The sequence below is a fragment of the Taudactylus pleione genome, unplaced genomic scaffold (genome assembly GCF_031769625.1).
Source record: "Taudactylus pleione unplaced genomic scaffold, aTauple2 ptg000155l, whole genome shotgun sequence".
In the NCBI taxonomy this organism is placed as follows: Eukaryota; Metazoa; Chordata; class Amphibia; order Anura; family Myobatrachidae; genus Taudactylus; species Taudactylus pleione.
Genome location: NW_028284557.1, coordinates 3,297,110 through 3,315,452, shown reverse-complemented (window position 1 = coordinate 3,315,452; position 18,343 = coordinate 3,297,110). Strand labels below are relative to the sequence as shown.

The following is an 18,343-nucleotide window of genomic DNA, read 5'->3' as shown; positions in this document are numbered from 1 at the left end:
TAGAGAACCAATAGAAAGTCCGTCTTACGTAAGATCGAAGTTCTGTCTAAATAAATGTGTAGGGCCCGGACAACATCCAACAGCGATAGATCGTCCTGGTCCCCTGAGGATTCTGAAGATGAGAAAACAGAAAAAACAAACAATCTCCTGGTTTAAGTGGAAAGATGAAACCACTTTTGGTTGAAAAGAACCTGTCCTGAGCACAGCCCTATCGTCATGGAAAACAAAAAAAGGTGGTTTGCAGGACAAGGCCCCCAACTCAGAGACCCGCTGAGCTGAGGCAATGGCCATAAGAAAAACCACTTTCTACGTTACAAACTGAAGGTCCACGGGTTCCAAAGATTGAAGCCGTAAGCCGGCCTTCAGACCTCCCTGCAGCAATGCTAAAAACCTTGGCAAGCGGAACTGGGCAGTATGTACTCCCCGCTGCTCACACCACACAATATAGGTTTTCCAAACCCTGTGGTAGTTCTGCACGGAAACCTGCTTCCGCGCCCGTAGCTTGGTCCTGTGATGACTGAAGGGGAAAAACCCCTGGCGTTCAAGAGCCCGGTCTCAACAACCAGGCCATTAAAGCCAACTGAGGTAGGCCCCCGTGACAGAATGGTCCCTGTAGCAGAAGATCTGGATGCAAACTCCCGGCCCTGCAGCTAGCCTGAGAACCGTGGCGAACCACGATCGGCATGGCCAGTTTGGAGCCACTAGGATGACTGACACCTGCTGCTCCCTGACTCGATAGAGTACTCTTGGTAACATGGGAACTGGAGGAACAATGTAGGCCCGACAGAAGTTAAAGGGAACTGCCATGGCATCCACTGCAAATGCCAAAGGATCTCTGGACCTTGCACAAAATCGAGGGACCTTGCAATTATGGCGAGAAGCAATCAGGTCCACCTCCGGCAGCCCCCATCTGTGGACCAGCTGCTGTAAGAGACCACTCCCCTGGCAGGAACGTAGTCCTGTTGAGTTAGTCTGCCTCCCAGACTGCTGAAATTGCCGGGAGGAACGTCTCCGCCCAAGAGAGAATGAGACTTGCCTCTGCCATGGCAAGTGCGCTTTTGGTTCCGCCCTGTTGCTTTACATATGCTACTGCCCTGGCATTGTCTGATTGGATCCTCACTGGTCGGCCCGCCAGGAGGGCCTGAGACCCGCATAGTCCTGCTGAGGTAGTCTGCCTCCCAATTATCCACCCCCGGTATGAAGACTGCTGAAATTGCTGGGAGGAACGTCTCCGCCCATGAAAGAATGAAACTTGCCTCTGCCATGGCAAGTGCACTTTTGGTTTACATATGCCACTGCCGTGGCGTTGTCTGATTGGATCCTTACTGGTTGGCCCGCCAGGAGGGCCCGAGCCCCGCACAGTGCCCGATAAATGGCCCGGAGCTCTAGCATATTTATTGGGAAACCTATCTCTGATGACGACCAGGTACCCTGGAGATAGAGGATCTCTGTCACCGCTCCCCAACCTATGAGACTTGCATCTGTGGTGACAATAATCCAGTTGGAAGTCACCAGGGACTAACCCTGGAGAAGGTGATCGGTAATCAGCCACCAGCGAAGTGACTGACGAGTGATGTCTGACAGAACCAGCAACTGAGAAGAAAGGTCGTCTGAGCAGCCCGTCCAATTCCGGAGAATCTCCCACTGGAGAATCCGTGAATGGAAGTGGCTGTACTGGGTGGTTTCGAAGGTAGAGACCATCGTGCCTAGTAACCTCATACCCAGCCAAACGGATGGCCAAGGGGCAGACAGCACTTTCCTGACTAAGGCCCTCATTCAGAGCCGTACGCTCTGAGCAGAGCGCACGCTCTGAATGAGGGCCGGCCTCCATGAAAATGGAGCGTCCTTCTGGACGCTCGTATAGCTGTGGGTCACCACCCACAGGCTATACGAGCGTGCATTTTGATGGCCGCGATGGTCGAGACCATCGCGACCATCGAAATTGCGAGCCGGAGCCTGCGGTTGAGGTTTTCAACCGCAAGCTCCGGAGTGATTTTGGCTCTATCAGAGCCAAAATCACTCCCACTGACATCACTAGTGATGTCAGTGGGCCGGCTTTTGACGGGAGGCGTCCCCGTGGGAACGCCCCCGTCGGGGAGGCACGCCCCCGGCAGCCTACCAAAGGGGGCGTGCTGTCAATCAACATTGACAGCACGCCCCCTTTGATCGGACACAACGAGCGAAGGACTTTCCTTCGCTCGTCACGCGTCTGGCGCATGCGCACGACGGAGCTCCCTCCACAGGTTGGCATTCAAAGCTTGTAAATTCAAAATCGGCCGATACGTGCCGTTGGGTTTCTGGACTAGGAACAAGTTGGAGTAAAACCCCTGTTCCTGTTGAGACTGTGGAACGGGAACTATAATAACCCCTTCTGAACAGAGGGAACTGCTAGCCTAGTTTAAGGCCTGTCTCTTCTCCGGCTCCCTGGGTAATGCTGTAGCAAAGAAAAATTGTGGCGGCTGCCCCCTTAGGTCGATCACATAACCTCGGGAGACCATGCCCCTTACCCAGGCATCTACTCCCGAAGCTACCCACCTGTCTCGGAAAAGAAGGCGACGATCCCCTACCTTCCCTGAGACCGGATGGGCTGAGATTCTGTCAGGTACTCGGCTTCTCAGATGCCCTAGCACCCGGGCACCTGAATGTGCCGGAGAACCTACCCCGGGGGGGCAGAACCACTACTGGGAAAAGAACGTTCTCGGGCCCTCTGACCTCTAATCGTTCCCCCTCCTCGAAAGGAAGAACGGAAGACTCGAAAACGTGAGCCCTTTAGCTTCTGGGGCACCACTGGCAGAAGGGTGCTTTTTCCACCTGTCGCCTGGGATATAATAGTATCAAGCTCAAAGCCGAACAGGATGCCTCCACAAAAAGGCAGAGACTCTAAAGCGGGTTTAGATTCGGCGTCTGCCTTCCAGGCGCGAAGCCAGTGTGCTCTGCATGCCGCGACTGCTGTGGCTGAGACCCTAGAGGAAAACTGCACTCCATCTTGTGCGGCCTCACACACATAGTCTGCAGCCACACGTATCTTTTCTGCCAGTAAGTCCTCTCTGGATGAGTCACCGGCAAGGCCTGCCACTAATTTGTCAGCCCACTTCTCCATGGCTCGAGAGACCCATGCAGATGCCAGGCGGAAAAGTATCGCGCGCGGGCCCCCTATTCCCCATATTCAATTCCAAAGTAGGCAAAATCGGGAACAGGCGAAACTTGGATCGGTGAAAAAATACGGGAATTTTTGGGAAATAATTGTAGGACCCCCCCTAAAGATGTCCAGACCTCAGGGATCACTATGGGCACCCCCGTTTTTGCCTGCAGAAGAAAGTCGGCAGGTGGTTATTTTTCCCGACATTGAAGAAGTGATGCAGAAGAGCACTTAGGTTTTATTTTTATTTATTTTTTTAAAAGTGGTCCCATTAAATTTGGGGTACATGAAAATGGGGGTAAGGTAATTTTTTTTAATTCTTCAAAAATACACCTGCCACTACTCTGCACAATGAAAAAAATACCTGACACATACTTGGGGACCCCACTAGAATTAATTTTGTTAGTTTGGCATTTTTTTTTTCACATCCCAAAATTTTAAATAATTTTTTTGGGGTGTCCCGATTTTTTTTTTTTTGGCACATTTCGTTTTAAGGGGGCATTCCCAAGGGTGCAGGCTATTTTTTTTAAGCCTGCACCCCTAAACCTGCACTTTTTTCCACCTGCTATATGTAATTGAAAAATTATCCCTGTTGTTTTAAATGATCTTTCACCCCATTTACGAAAAAAAATGGGAATTTTCGGGAAATATGCCTGGGACCCCCCTAAAGATGTCTAGACATGGGGGATCACTATGGGTACCCCCATTTTTGCCTGCTGAAGGAAGTCGAAAGTTTGTAATAGCCGCGCAAGGTGCAATTTTGCGGCTATGAAGAAGTGGTAAAGAATAGCACTTAGATTTTTTTTTAAGGGGGGGGAAATAACTATTCCTATCAAATTTGGGGTACATGAAATAGCGTTCCCGCTAGGCTGTTTTAGCGGGGCGCGGCGCCCTGCCCTCCTTCTGGAGGGCAAAAAGCACCCTGCCCTCCAGGAGGAGGGCAAAAAGCGCCCTGCCCTCACAGCCTGCGGGAGCCGTTCTCACCCGCGGGACGCAGTGTCCCGCGGGTGGAGAAACATGCGGTGACCCGGTCACCGCCGGAGAATAGACGCCGGGTGCATGCGCCCGGCATCTATTCTCCCTGTCTGCAGGGCTTGGGGGCTGCCCGGCGTGTCCGTAAGTGCCGGGCACGCCCCCAAGAGTGACTAAGAGGGGACGCGTCTTATAGACACGCCCCCTTTTCCGATGACCACGCCCCCTTCTCGGTCGCGCGCGCGCACGAGCATGCCCTCTCTAGCTCCGGCACCCTGCCTCCCGCCGGAGCTAGAGGGAACACTACATGAAAATGGGGTTAAGCATTTTTTTAAGTCCCTAAAGTAATTTTTACAAATCTGCAAAATTGCACATGCAGCTTGTCCCCACTATGAAGAAAACACCTGCCATATACATGGGGACCTGACCTGAATTAATTTAGAGAGTTTGCCACTCTGTTCCCTTTTTTTTTTTTTTTTTTTACCCCCAAAGTTAAACATAATTTTTTTGGGGTGTCCCGAATATTTTTTTACTTTTTTTTACGCAGTTTACCTTTAGGGAACTGTCTTAAGGCTGCATGGGGGTTCCCGCAATGTTGTACCCCAAAACCGCAATTCTGCACTTTTTTCCGCCTGCTATTTATAGGCGAAACTTTTTCGCCTATTACATTGCATTGACTTTCCACCTAGGCGAAAAGTCTTCCAAACTGAATACGGAGGAAACTCAAAACAGGCGAAAATTATGTCATCGGCGAAAAAGTATCGCGAATCCAGACCTTTCTTCTCAAATTGACCTGCGCTCGGTCTGTAGTCGGCGCTCTCCCCACAGGAGCTGCCGACAAGGAACCCGGCAAGATGGCAAACACCATCCAGGACCACGCTTACTGCCTGCACCTCTACCAGGTAACAGCAGCGCGCTATCCCCGGGCCCAGACGGTCTCTTCAGACGCTGGAGTGTGTGGAATTGGGGAAGCGCTCAGCGCCATCCCCTCCTTAGATGCGGCTCTCACCGCCGCTTTACACTCCAGCTGTGTGCTGCTATAAGCACAGTACCTATAGTAAAAAATAAACATAACATTACAAATAAAGGAAAAAAATCACAAAGCTAAACCAGGGCTGCAGAGCAGCTCCGAAAAAACATGCCTCTCTCCACAGGCACCAAACTTACACTGAAGTCAGGGGTTGCATAGGGGAGGAGTCAGTGTTAGTGCCAAATCCACGCCTTCCCACCTACAACCCATGGTCCAGTGTCCCCCAGCCCAGACGAAAGAGAAAAACTATTTACAATTTTTGGTACCACCAACAGCAAGTGGAAGACTTTGAAGAAGCATTGATTGTATTGGGAATTTTCTATTTTTGAGTTAAAGTAGGACATGGGTATGCAGCATCCTAACTGGGGCATGTCTTCACACAAGGGTATTAAAAAGATTCTATTTGTAGATTTGTAATACACCTCCTGGACACTTTGTTATTAATCTATTATTCTAGCAGCAGGACTTCTACATCTAGTGTGCATTAGAAATACAATTGTGCATGTGAAATGAACATAGCCAGTAGTGCAAAAACATGCCAAAGGATTAGTCTATCTCTCACTATACAGCAGTCATGTTTAAATTGTATAAAGCCTTAATGATGTATATTAAGCATAGTTCTAGGAATGGATTTGTTAATGTGCCAGGACAACATTGGCAAAAGTGTTTATGCAAGCAGCAAATGAAGTGGCAAAGTATGATAGCTGAACAGGTACTCCATCAGTAGAAAAGAGGTTTGTTGGGACTGCAGGGATGGTAGAGAATGAGATGAACAAATAAATCAACAGTTACTGGGGAAATGTTGTATAGAGGCAGCTATTCTTTTCAAATGTGTAGTGCAAACGGGATGTACCTTCTCTGTAGATATTGGCAGCAAGGGAGGGGTGGTAATGTGACCGGGTGAATCACGATGCTTCCGATGCCGAACTCTCTCCCTGTCCTTGTGACTCTTAAGCAAAAACAGAATACCGTAAATTCAGCTGACTCACACAAGGCAAAATTAACAATTACAAAATATCATCAATACATTAAGCTCCAACTGAACTAGCCTCCACTATACCTGTGCCTACCATTGCCCACATTATGACAGGGCACCACTAATACAATCCCAAGCAGGTGAGAAGATAGCAACATAGAGCCATGTGTTAATAGATCATGCTATTACATTTATGTTATCATTACGTATAGGGAATACCTCAAATAAACATACTGACAGCTGTATGCTACAGCAATAGAGAAGGGGACTATATTAAAAATGTAACTTTTTCATCATTTAACGGGTCAATACATAATTAATGCATTGACTTTGGCAAAGGTTTGTATTGCCCGCACTTGGATGGCATCTAGGGGCCCTACTTTTGCTGAGTGGTGTGGGCAGATGAATGAAGTGGTGGGGCATGAATGTTTTTTATATATCAAGCGTAATTGTATTCTCAAATATGAACGTATTTGGAGCCCATGGATTACTTCTTCCCATTATGTTGCTGGAGGGAGCGAGATTTCAGACGCTGATGGGTTGGCACCTGGTGGGACGGCACAATAATGTTTTGGTATTCTGACTCGCTTGTAATTTTTCTTCTGTTTTGGATGGTTGAGAATTATTGCTCAGAAATCTTAAATATGTTTTATTTAATATATATATATTTTTTTATTTTGTATTCTCTTATATACCTGGACATGAATCTATTTTTATTAATGGGTTTATATGGTAATGACTGTATATTACAAATGTTTGATTTTTGTTTAGTGGGGGGTGGGGGGACTTTGTTAATTGTATTGTTTTTTCTTTTTGTTATGGAGAAAATTTTCATAAATAAACTCGATTTAAAAAAAAAAAATGTACCTTTTTCTGACGCTCTCGGTACAAGAGAGGTTTCTCCAGAGAGGGGGAACCTGACCGACTGCACCGCCCTGGGATGAAAGGGCAAGGGAGGCGAGATACTTTCTGATGAAGAGAGGCCAAAATGAAAAACATAGAAAAGCACATGTATACAAACATGGAATTACAGGTACATAGGAAAACACTGAAAGATTCCATGTTGCGTTCGAGGCCAAGCACCATTGCTGCCTCTGTAGACCTTGAAAGTGGGCGTCTCAATACTTGCACATTCGTACGCACAGGTGTACACCAGGGAAGGGCTTTGTAACCTCATTCACATAAAGTCACAGACGCACTGCGGCAAAAGACGCAGAGACGCAGAGACAGACTCGACTCAGAATCAGGTCCAAAGACTCCAAAAGCATCAGTTCTCCTAGTGTACAAATTGTATCATAATAATGGCTGTATTGTTTTTGGCTGTAACAAGCACAATTTGATCAATGAACTCTGAAATATGGTAGCACTCTTCTTTCTTTTTTTTCAGCAAGAAGAGCAACTTAAATTGTATAATTTAAAAATGAATAAAATAATGGGAGGCTTGGTGGGTTGCGACTTGCATAGAACTGTTGCACTGCAATGCAAATGTAAACATTTGGGACATTAAAAGGCATTGTGACTTAGAGGCTCATTTATTAATAATTGTATTTGCATTGCAATCTGGGCATGATATTAGCCCCAATGATCGCACCTAAATGTACTAAAGGGCACTCGCAGGGCCAGAAAAGGAGCCCGTCCCTGCAATGTGATGGGAGCAGGGCCAGATTAAGGGGGGCGCGACAGGGGTGGTCGTCCCTGGGCCCCCACTAGCAGCGGTGCAGCCGGTGGCTTCACCCGCCGCTAGTGTCCCCTCCGCTAGTGTAGTGTAGGCCGCGCAGTGAGCGCGGCCACACTACACAGTGACATACACACAGCCGCCGGCGGCAGCTCTGTGTATGTTACAGCAGCCTATGAGAGTCACACAGACTCTCATTGGCTGCTGCTTCAACGGAGGGAGCCGGCTGGAGCTCACTCATGAGCTCCGTCTTCCGGCTCCCCCCGGGTGATGATGGGAGTGACGTCATGACACTGACGTCTCTTCCATAGTGCAGGAGAAGAGCCGGAGCGGACAGCGGCGGGGATTCAGGTAAGTTGCGTTTTTGTGTGTGTGTGTGTGTAAGGGGCACTGCATGGGGGGGGTGGAGGGCCGCTTCAGGGGTCACTGTATAGGGGGGGCCGCTTCATGGGAGCACTGGGGGCAGTGCATAGGACAACTACTGGGGGCACTGAATAGGGGTGGGCTACTACTGGGGGCAGTGTATAGGGGGGGACTACTTCTCGGGGCAATGCATAAAGGGGGACTACTGGGGGCACTATATAAGAGGCACTGTATAGGGGGGGGCACTACTGGGTCTGGGGGCACTATATAAGGGGCACTACTGGGGGCACTGCATAAGGGGCATTGCTACAGGGGGCACTGCATAGGGGGGACTACTACAATGGGCATTGCAAGAGGGGCATTACTACTGGGGACATTAAGGTGAATAAACAGGAAAAAAAAAATGTTCCTAGGGTGACAAGAAACGGTGGCATATAGGGGCCCCCACAAGTTTGTTGCCCAGGGGCCCCCATAGACCTTAATCCCAGGGGGGTGCGAGAAGAATTAATTTAGCCGCCCAAACAGCGTGGTGTATTGAATAGCTTCGGGAGCTCCCTCCAGCGGCTATTCAACATCACACTAAATTGAATTCGGCACTTAGACTGTAAGCTAAAATGGGATAGACAAAGAACAGCAACTGAGCACACCCAAGATGGCTTCATCTACCATGTGCAATAATGTAAAGTGCTTTGAGTTGTATTGGGTGAAAGGTGCAATATAAATAAATAAATACATTATTATTATTAACAATATAATATTAGTGAGTGAGATATAGTGGACTGACATTAAACAATATTCAAAGGGCACAACTGGGAAATTCTTATAACTTCTGCATATTAGCAGCAAGTCTGTGGAATTCCATCTGATAATTCAATTTCCCTTCTGAGCATAAATCCAGGATTACTATACAAATTAAAAGTTGTAAATCAAGAGGAGTATTGGTAGTTTAAAAAGTGTTAATTCTGGGCCTGATTCAGATATGTACACTAATGCAATCGCAGCTGCTATCCTGTACTAATTGCTGTGCAGCCATCTGGAAATTTATTGAGACGCCCACCCGGCTTCGCAAATCTGTACAAACACACAGCGGTGGTCACAGATCCTTTGATAATCAGCCATCTGAGTAATCCTATGGTCTGCAGAATGACCACTGGAACGGAGACGCTGGCGCCATATTTTCTGCGTATGGGATTGCAGATGTAGGCAGATACACGTCCCAAAAACGGTCACAACACGCCTGCAGTTTTGCTGCCACTCCCTATTACTTCCCACAATCAGCCTCACTTGAAAATAAATCCTCACTATAACTGTACTCACATTTGATTGCAATTCAATTCCCGTGCATGCGCTTTGCGGCCAAGACGCATGTGCATTCGCCCGATAATCGCTCAGCTGCATATATATCGGCACTGTGTGTTAAATCCTTTTCTTGTAGTCCAGTGGGATACGAGTACAGAGTGTGGCGCAAGGAGCCTGGGTACTTTAAATTGATTGGCAAAAGACTCAAGTTACTTCCCTTCTTTACCTCACTGGTTGTCTGGGAAGTTCAGCTTTGTCTAACAAAGGACAGGGTAGGAGTATAGAAAGAGATGGACAGGCCAGGATAAATCCAGCTCTCTTAAACAAGAACAATAATCCTAACAAGGATAACTGTAAGAGGAACAGTGAGCAAGAGCAGATTTATGAATACCAACAAAGGGAGGGCATCCAGTGTTCCCTAATGTACTAAAAGAAAAAGATTCAACCTCAAAATAATTTGAGGGACAATCAATCACCATAGGGGCATCACAAAGCAGTTTATAATGGAGGATACCGTGCGTTACAGGTAGCTTCCCAACACAATTGATTAGCAGCGGTCCCATGTTGCACCACTCAAGAAACTCCATGGTAAATTTCCACCAGGCAACAGTTTGTTTGGAAGCTGGTCAACCTTACTTGTAGACATCGTAAAAAAATAAATTGAAGTGAGGGGTATCACACATTTGTGCAAAAATCTGGGAAAAAGAAAGCAGCCCCCACATCCACAGATAGAAGGAAACACCACCTTCAAAGCAATTATCAAAATTGTAAAATGTTGGTGTGGATTGGCGCTAAAAAAACCTTCCTCCTGAACATAGAAGCTAATGCTGTACTTGGTATTCCGGCAGACTCCATCCCTAAATCGGAGAGGAGCACTGTCATCGCAAAGAGCCAACAGATAACCTGTCCTGTGCAAGTCGTGGGTCCACAATTCCCCGACGATATCCACAGAATAAAGATAGACCTCTTCATCTGGAGACTTGTCCCATTCTAAAGCCATGATCACAATGTCCTAATTCAGATGGAACTTAGGGCCTGATTCTGACCCGGTCGCAAGCACTGAGCACTCGCAAACCGGGTCGATGGTGGCCCAGAGCGCATGCGCATGACGGAGCCGGCTCCGTCATGCGCATGCGCGAAAGACCAGGATAGCGACGGGCAATCCGTCGCTCCGGGTCTCGCACCAAAGGGGGCGTGCTGTTGATGTTAAGTGACAGCACGCCCCCTTTGGTGGGCGGGCCGGGGGGGGTGGCTGCTCAAACTGAGGCGTTCCCATGAGAACGCCTACCGATTGGGGGCGGACCCACTGACATGTCAGTGGGAGAGCTTTCAGCTCTGTTAAGAGCCGAAAGCTCTCTGGGGCTTGCGGCCACGAGATGCTACCACAAGGGTCTCGTCTCAATCCTGATGGTCTTGACCATCGCGACCATCTTCCTGGCCGCTCGCATTAGCTGTGGGTGGCAACCCACAGCAATGCGAGCGGCCAGGAGGCCGCTCCATATAAAAAAAAAAAGGCGCTCTGATTCAGAGCGAGCGCTCTGTCAGAGCATCCGGCTCTGAATCAGGGCCTTAAGAGAGCAATTTTGGCTGAAAAAGTTTGGCCCCGTCTCCAGGGAATATGAGAAAAAGAAAAGGCGACCTACAAAATAAGGCCCTGATTCAGAGCCGGACGCTGTGACAGAGCGCTCTCTCTGAATCAGGGCATCTTTTTTTTTTTTATGGAGCGGCCTCCTGGCCGCTCGCATTGCTGTGGGTTGCCATCCTCAGCTAATGCGAGCCGCCAGGATGATGGTCGCGATGGTCAAGACTATCGTGACCATCGGGCTTGAGACGAGACCCTTGTGGTAGGGTCTCGTGGCCGCAAGCCCCAGAGAGCTTTCGGCTCAAATAGAATAGAGGAGAATAAGCTGCTGCTGAGTCCATTGTGGTAGGCTTACCAAGTGGGAAGCAACACCAGGGATACTGTTCCTAATAGATGGGACAAACCCCAAAACACAGCGAAGCAGCATTGCAGTCATCTAAAAGACATCCCCCTTGTCCTATAACCCACTGCGACATGGACATCTACATCTACCTCCCCATGCAGGGACGTACAGGGTCTGAAGCACGGCTTCTAATCCACTCCCTTACTGTATTGCTATGCTTCCGATGTATATTCCTTGGCGGGATCATTTGAAGGCGCAGGTCGCAAAACCTTCACAGACCACCCCAGTTGCGGATGCGGGATGCCGCTGAAAGTATTCCAAAAGAAGCTAAAAAGTAATAAAAACTTTAAATAAAAGAAGACACCCATAAAATGAGCACCTAGCTCTGGTGGTCAATCGACAAAATTAAAGCAACCAGGCAGTTGATGGGGTATAGAGGGAGAGATGTTTGAGCACTCTGCAGCGCACTCTATATCCCATACCCTGTTCCAGTATTCCCCCAATGGATAAGAAGTAAGCTTCATGGCTACAAAGCTGCTGGCTGGAGGGTATATGGGAGAAGCCTTCTCTCACATATATCACAGAAGGGGAGGGTGAGGCAGAAAAGTGTGGAAGTTTAAAAATACAGATGAAACTATTGCTTTGGTGAGAGCTGTACAGGTGTCCCTACACATAATACATTTCTATGGAAGTGGTATATTTTCTGTAATTTTCTTTTATTTTTATAACTGCTATTACATTATACTTTGAACGCCACGTTGTGATATGTTAACTAAGTGAATGTTATGTCGTGAAGAGCTAACCATTTAAATACCAGTGAGTATAGTGTGTGCCATCATGTTCTGTAGTGAAACAGATGGTCTAATATAATGTTGGTAGTCAGCCAATAAATTGTACAGAAAAAAAAAATAGCTACTTATTAGGAGCACTGAGAGACCGGGCCCTAATATTGTGACTTTCAGTACAAAAAATATTCTCAAATGTAATACTTAACTTTTATTTAAAGTTGTTTAAAAGGTGCATAAAAAAAAACACCTACGATAATACATTTAGGAAAATATTATTAAGAAATATAGTTGGTGTGAAAAGAAAGGAAGTGAACAATGTTTAAAAAAAAAACCTAGTTTTTATTTAATGTAATTGACTATATTATAAACTGTGCAGTATGGTAGACAATTGTTTGATTCAAAATCTGTATTCAGACTATAAACCGATTAGCCAGAACATTAAAATCACCTGCCCCTTGTGCCGCCAAAACAGCTCTGACCCGTCATGACATGGACTCCACAAGATCTCTGAAGGTGTCCTGTGGTGTCTGGCACCAAGGGGCTGATTCAGAAGTGGATGGTAAAGACAACAATGCTGCGTAAACTGTTCTAATATATCCAAAAGCTGCAGGAGGTTTCGTGTAAAAAGACGCCCACTGCCGGCTTCTCCGATCCGCTGCTGCGTCTGAAGTCGCAGCATCCGTTTAACTGCATGAACATTGCCGAGCCATCGGACATCTGAGTAACCCTGAGATTCCTCAGGATGTCCGGCAAAACTATGCTGTCCGAGAACGCACCACTGGCTTCGGCATGCCCAGAAAATGTGACTGACACCCCCGTTTTCTAGAACACTCCCCATCGAAGCCCCAAAATGCCAGCAGAACGTCAACTATTCTGCGGATTTCGAGGCACTACGATTGATGTTGCAGGACCAGATCTGTACAAATGCGTAGTGCGGCTCCTGCACATGCACAGATCTAAAAACAATTGGAGATTCGTGGAGATTCTTCCATTTCTAACACTCATGTGTCTGTTGTAGGCGCTTTGACGGTTGACAGGGGTCAGCATGGACACTCTGACCGATCTGCGGCTGTGCAGCATGCTGCAATGCACTGTGTGTTCTGACACCTTTGTATCGTTGCCAGCATTGACTTTTTCAGCAATTTGTGCTACAGTAGCTCTTTTATGGATTAGGACCAGATGGGCTAGCCTTCGTTCCCTACACGCAGCAATGAGTCACGTCCATGACCCTGTCACTGGTTCACCGGTTGTCCTGCCTTGACCACTTTTGGTAGGTACTAAGAACTGCATACTGGGAACGTCCCACAAGACCTGCTGTTTTGTAGATGCTTTAGGCCAGTTGTCTAGCCCAGTGGTTCTCAAACTCGGTCCTCTGGACCCCACACAGGCCACGTTTTGCAGGGCAGGTTACCTTGCAGGTGCACAGGTGTAGTCATTACTCACTGACACATTTTACAAGATCCACAGGTGGAGCTAATTATTTCACTTGTGATTCTGTGAGGACACCTGGAAAACATGCACTGTTTGAGGTCATGAGGACCGAGTTTGAGAACCCTTGGTCTAGTCATCACAATTTGGCCCTCTTCAAGGTCACTCAGATCCTTATACTTGCCCATTTTTCCTTCTTCAACTGAGTGTTCACTTGATACCTAATATATCCCACCCCTTGTCAGGGGCCATTGTAACAAGATAATCAATGTTATCCACTTCACTTGTCAGTGGTTTTAACGTTATGGTTAAACAGTGTATATGGCACTGTTGTTTTAATTAGAACCCACAGAGCATGCTTGGTAGGCATAGTGGTGGGAGTGGGAGCACGGCGCGGCATAAGGGGGTGTGGCGGGGACGTGAAGTTTTATATGGGGCGGAGCAGGGGAGTGACTGCATCACTATGCATCACCGCAGCTACACAATGCCGAGATTACCAGCATTGTGAAGCAGGGGGCAGGGCCACAACGACACAAATTGCATTATCACATCCAGACCCCCCCCCACTCCCCCACACACACACACACTCTCTGATATTATGTGTATGATCATGGTCTGTATCCACAGACTATAATAAGAGCGCTGCCTTTAAATTCTGTATGAATAACTGTTAGTGGAGACAAAAATAAAAGCATTTTACCTGAATAATAAAATACATTTCCTATAGTCTAAAATTTCTTTCCCAGGCAGGTGGATCTGCAGGAAAAAGTCAGCATAATATGTTTAAAACTCAGTGTGAAAGCCACAGTATGAAGCAGAAAAGGTTAATAAACACAGAGCATGTGAAGCCCCTTGTGCCTTTATGTAAAAAAAGCATAACTGTGCTATTCATGAGATGAAGGGTACTGTAGTAGTAGGCAGGAAATAACACAATATGCAGAGGATACTCAGAGTAATTTGGCAAGGTACCTGTGGATCTCTCACCATCTTGTTGAAGTGGTATTTGCAGTAACCAATATACTTGACATTATCCACTTCTTGAGCCTCCTCCTCACATAAAAGACCGGCCATCTGAGCACTAAGATACAAGAGCAGAATTAAGGACTTGGTAACTAATGTGTCTCGCAGGTAAAGAGAAGTTGACACTCATGTATTCACATCTCCTTTCTGACCACACAAAATATTAATAACATTCACAATGTTAATGTAACAATAGGGATTGCAGTTTGCTTCTAGATGGCAATACCACCAAAGCCAAGTTGAATAGATGGCTCTGTATCAGCTCACTAAGCAGGTATAGGAAGTTTTCATAATGTGAATTTATGTCAGAGCACTGTGCCATGACAACACTGGGGGCTCAGTCTCTGGCTTTTCAGAGGAGTTCAGGAGCAAGAAATACTACATTGTAAATGACCCAATATTCTGGAAGACTCACCACGTCACATGGAATGCCTGGCGACAGCCGTGTCGGTTACAGGTCATACAGGCCCCAGATGCAGCCCTACTTTCACGTCCTTGGTCTTCACATATATAGCAGGTCTATGGGAGCAAGCATGATGAGACTGGAGGAAGGAATTTAAGCAGCTAACTGGAATCACAGGTTACGGTGAGATTTTAAAAAGAGAAGGGTCACTACAGTCACCTTATTGAAGCGATCATGCGGTACATACTGCAGGACTATTGGCTCCATTGTCAGGACATTGGCAAACTGAACCTCTGGGATATAGAGCGCACATACCACATGCGCCCAACCTGTAAGGAGCATTTAAGCAAATGTAGATGGTAAAAGGTACAGTAGGACATGGCAATAGCAGCTATAATCCACCACTGATTATTGTCCGGACCCTCGATTGACTTACCTCCGTTGTCCGTTCTTTTCAGTGCCCCTTCTTTATGTGGACAGAGATCACATCTCTGGAAAGGAGAGAATGGTCACATACACACAAACTATTAGTATATGAATTGGAAACACCTGCTCCACTTCATAAAAAGTTGGTGAGTGTTGATACATTTGCAAATAGTGTTTCAAACTAGGTCACTTTAAAATGAAAACAAAAAACTTTCAAAATACTGAAATAAACATTTCCAAAACTGCACTAGCTTATTCATTCTAATGGAGCATACACACGGTCATATTTGCCAGATGTGTCAGATGAACGATTGAACGGTCTGAACGATCTGAACCATTTGACCAACGATTTGAAAGATTTGAACGATTTGATCTATGAACGATTTTTGACTGCATTAAAATGAATGGAATCGTCCAAATCTGACTGCAAACACATCAGATGTCAGATATCGTTATCTGACCATCGGGAACGCGAATCGTTCATCGTTCAAACATGCCAGATAGGTCAGATTTTCCTTTAGCTATAAACGATTGAACGATTTTTTAAATCGTTATCGTTCAGATCTGAAGAAAAATCTGACCGTGTGTATGCACCATAACTTTGAACATATAGATATCCCTGTACCTTTAGCAATCATTGTTCTCTTCAATCTGCAGAGCAAACCATACAAAATAATAAAATACAACCAATATCCATACATTTACAGACTAAAAAAAGATACATATGGCATTGAGTAGACCTACCAAAGTACCAAATATTACATTTGTTTAACACAAGACTTATTAAAAAAAAAAAGAAATGAGTTATGTTTAGCTGGTTTCCCATCAGTCACAGTGTAAGGAACAAGTCAGACATGATCCCTCCCCTATTTGGTCTTTTCAAAGAGGCGGGAATTTCTCACCACCACACGCTCTCACACAGTGACCAACACTGCCATTAACACAGATCCCTTGAATGTTTATAACATCTTCTCAGCAGTCAATGCCTGATATAGAATCAGGCAGCTGCTATGATCTTTTACACACAGAACAGTCAATAACCCTTTGAAGAATTGTGCAGATGCCGACATGTTAAATGGCAAATGTCGACATTATAACTACATTCCTTTTTATTTGCAAGGACATCCATGAACACGCGTCTTCAATATAGCCTGTGTAATTCCACCAGGGTGGATTCTACTCTAGTTTGAAGTTGTTCTATTGGTAACCCTCCACATGTTCAATTCTCTCATGTGACTTCCTTCTTGAACTGCAAAGTACTTGTACAACTTAGAAGTTGAATTGGGAAAAGGTAAGGTATTAAAGGCCTTACAAACAGCAAAACCCCTATGCAACAAATTGCTGCAAAACACAGATGTTACACCACTTATGTTCACCACTAAAATACCTATGACTGCAAAATCGGACATCTAAACTTCTGGGAAAATTGAACGCCAACGTCAGAACTAAAGACTGTCTTAGAAACAGTCTCTAAAATTCTGCCACACTCCTTGTCTGGGGTAATCTTTTTGTTAGTCGCCTCAAACCAAACAAACTTCATTCCCACCAGCCGAGCAACATAGAAGGCAATAGGTGCTTAATATTGCACAACACTTGTAGTTTCAATAAAGTAGTTTTATTTTTAGTAGAAAGAGTTTTAGAGAGTTGAAAGGGATTATCTAAAGCTTACTCTAGAAATATTTGGATTTTAGAATGACTTTCTTAGAGCTTCCCCGAATGCTAAGATTAGACACCTATCACTTTCTGCAGGGACACTTGAGACAGCTAAAGACACCAGTTAGGGATGTTCCTTATACCCCCCCCTAATATAAACCCCGGCTATTGAGCCTCAGACGCAGGCCTTCAGATTTTGGGAATGAAAATCGGAACAAGTATGTTTACTATTAGACTTTATGAAGATTACATTTTATTAACGCAAACTAGATTTCTAGCTAGCTTTCAAAACGTGTTTACCCTGTATTTGGTTAAAGCACTTCAGTTTTCTTTGTCATTTTTTATTCTTGTTCATTGTGATTTATGTTGATTTTTTACTCTTAATTTTTTGCAGTACTATTATGCAACCTTCACATTTTATAGAATGCATATTCCTTTTTTTTTTTTTCATACTTCCACCACTTTTCATATTTATGCATTGTTGGTCCGTCTACATGTAAATAAGCAATTCACATAAGTACAGGAGAGGCATTATACCTTATGAAGTTGATGACAAAATCCATAGAGTGGCCTCCCATAATGAATGCCATTGGCACCCAGGGTTGCCAAAAGTGCTTCTAATAGTGTGTACACACGGTATGATTAAAATGGGCGATCTGAAAGATAATGATATTGATCATATCGTTATCGTTCATATCGTGCATTTTTCAGTGTCCAACGACCTGCGATATCGATATCTACCATCGCCCGAGAATACAGGCCAACCTGATCGATATCGACCAGGTTACTATAGGGACACGCGATCGTTGATCGCTATAGTCGTTGGTGAGTAGGTGGTGTTCTGGATAATCAAGATCGATCGTCCAGCTCACCTGGGAGATTGAACAACGTTATCGTTGTCGATCGTTCCGTCTGTACGCACCATTAGAATGACCAATGCATGCTGTACATACCACTATACATCAATTGTCTCCAGGTAAAATTATCTATATTTTATTCCTTTTAATTAGGGGTGTGCACCGGCCACTTTTCGTGTTTTGTGTTTTGGTTTTGGATCTGGATCTTTCTTCGTGTTTTGGATCTGGATTGGTTTTGCCAAAACCACCCTTGCGTGTTTTGGGTTCTGGGTTTTGTGTTTTGGATCTGTATTTTTTTTAAAAAAAGCATAAAAACAGCTAAAATCACAGAATTTGTTGGTTTCTCTGCTCCTATGCTATTATTAACCTCAATAACCTTAATTTCCACT

The 18,343-nt window shown here is 45.6% G+C and overlaps 1 protein-coding gene across 1 annotated transcript in view; it reads right to left on the bottom strand.

Annotated features, from left to right (window-relative positions):
• Positions 1-18,343, bottom strand: part of MLLT6 (MLLT6, PHD finger containing) — an 86,180-nt gene that overhangs the window by 27,141 nt on the left and 40,696 nt on the right. The window contains exons 3-8 of the mRNA XM_088474705.1: positions 15,455-15,509; positions 15,238-15,347; positions 15,031-15,134; positions 14,565-14,673; positions 6,985-7,086; positions 5,995-6,090 (exon numbers count right to left, since the gene is read on the bottom strand). Coding sequence (XP_088330831.1) covers positions 5,995-6,090; positions 6,985-7,086; positions 14,565-14,673; positions 15,031-15,134; positions 15,238-15,347; positions 15,455-15,509 — 576 coding nt within the window. The remainder of the gene's footprint in view (positions 1-5,994; positions 6,091-6,984; positions 7,087-14,564; positions 14,674-15,030; positions 15,135-15,237; positions 15,348-15,454; positions 15,510-18,343) is intronic.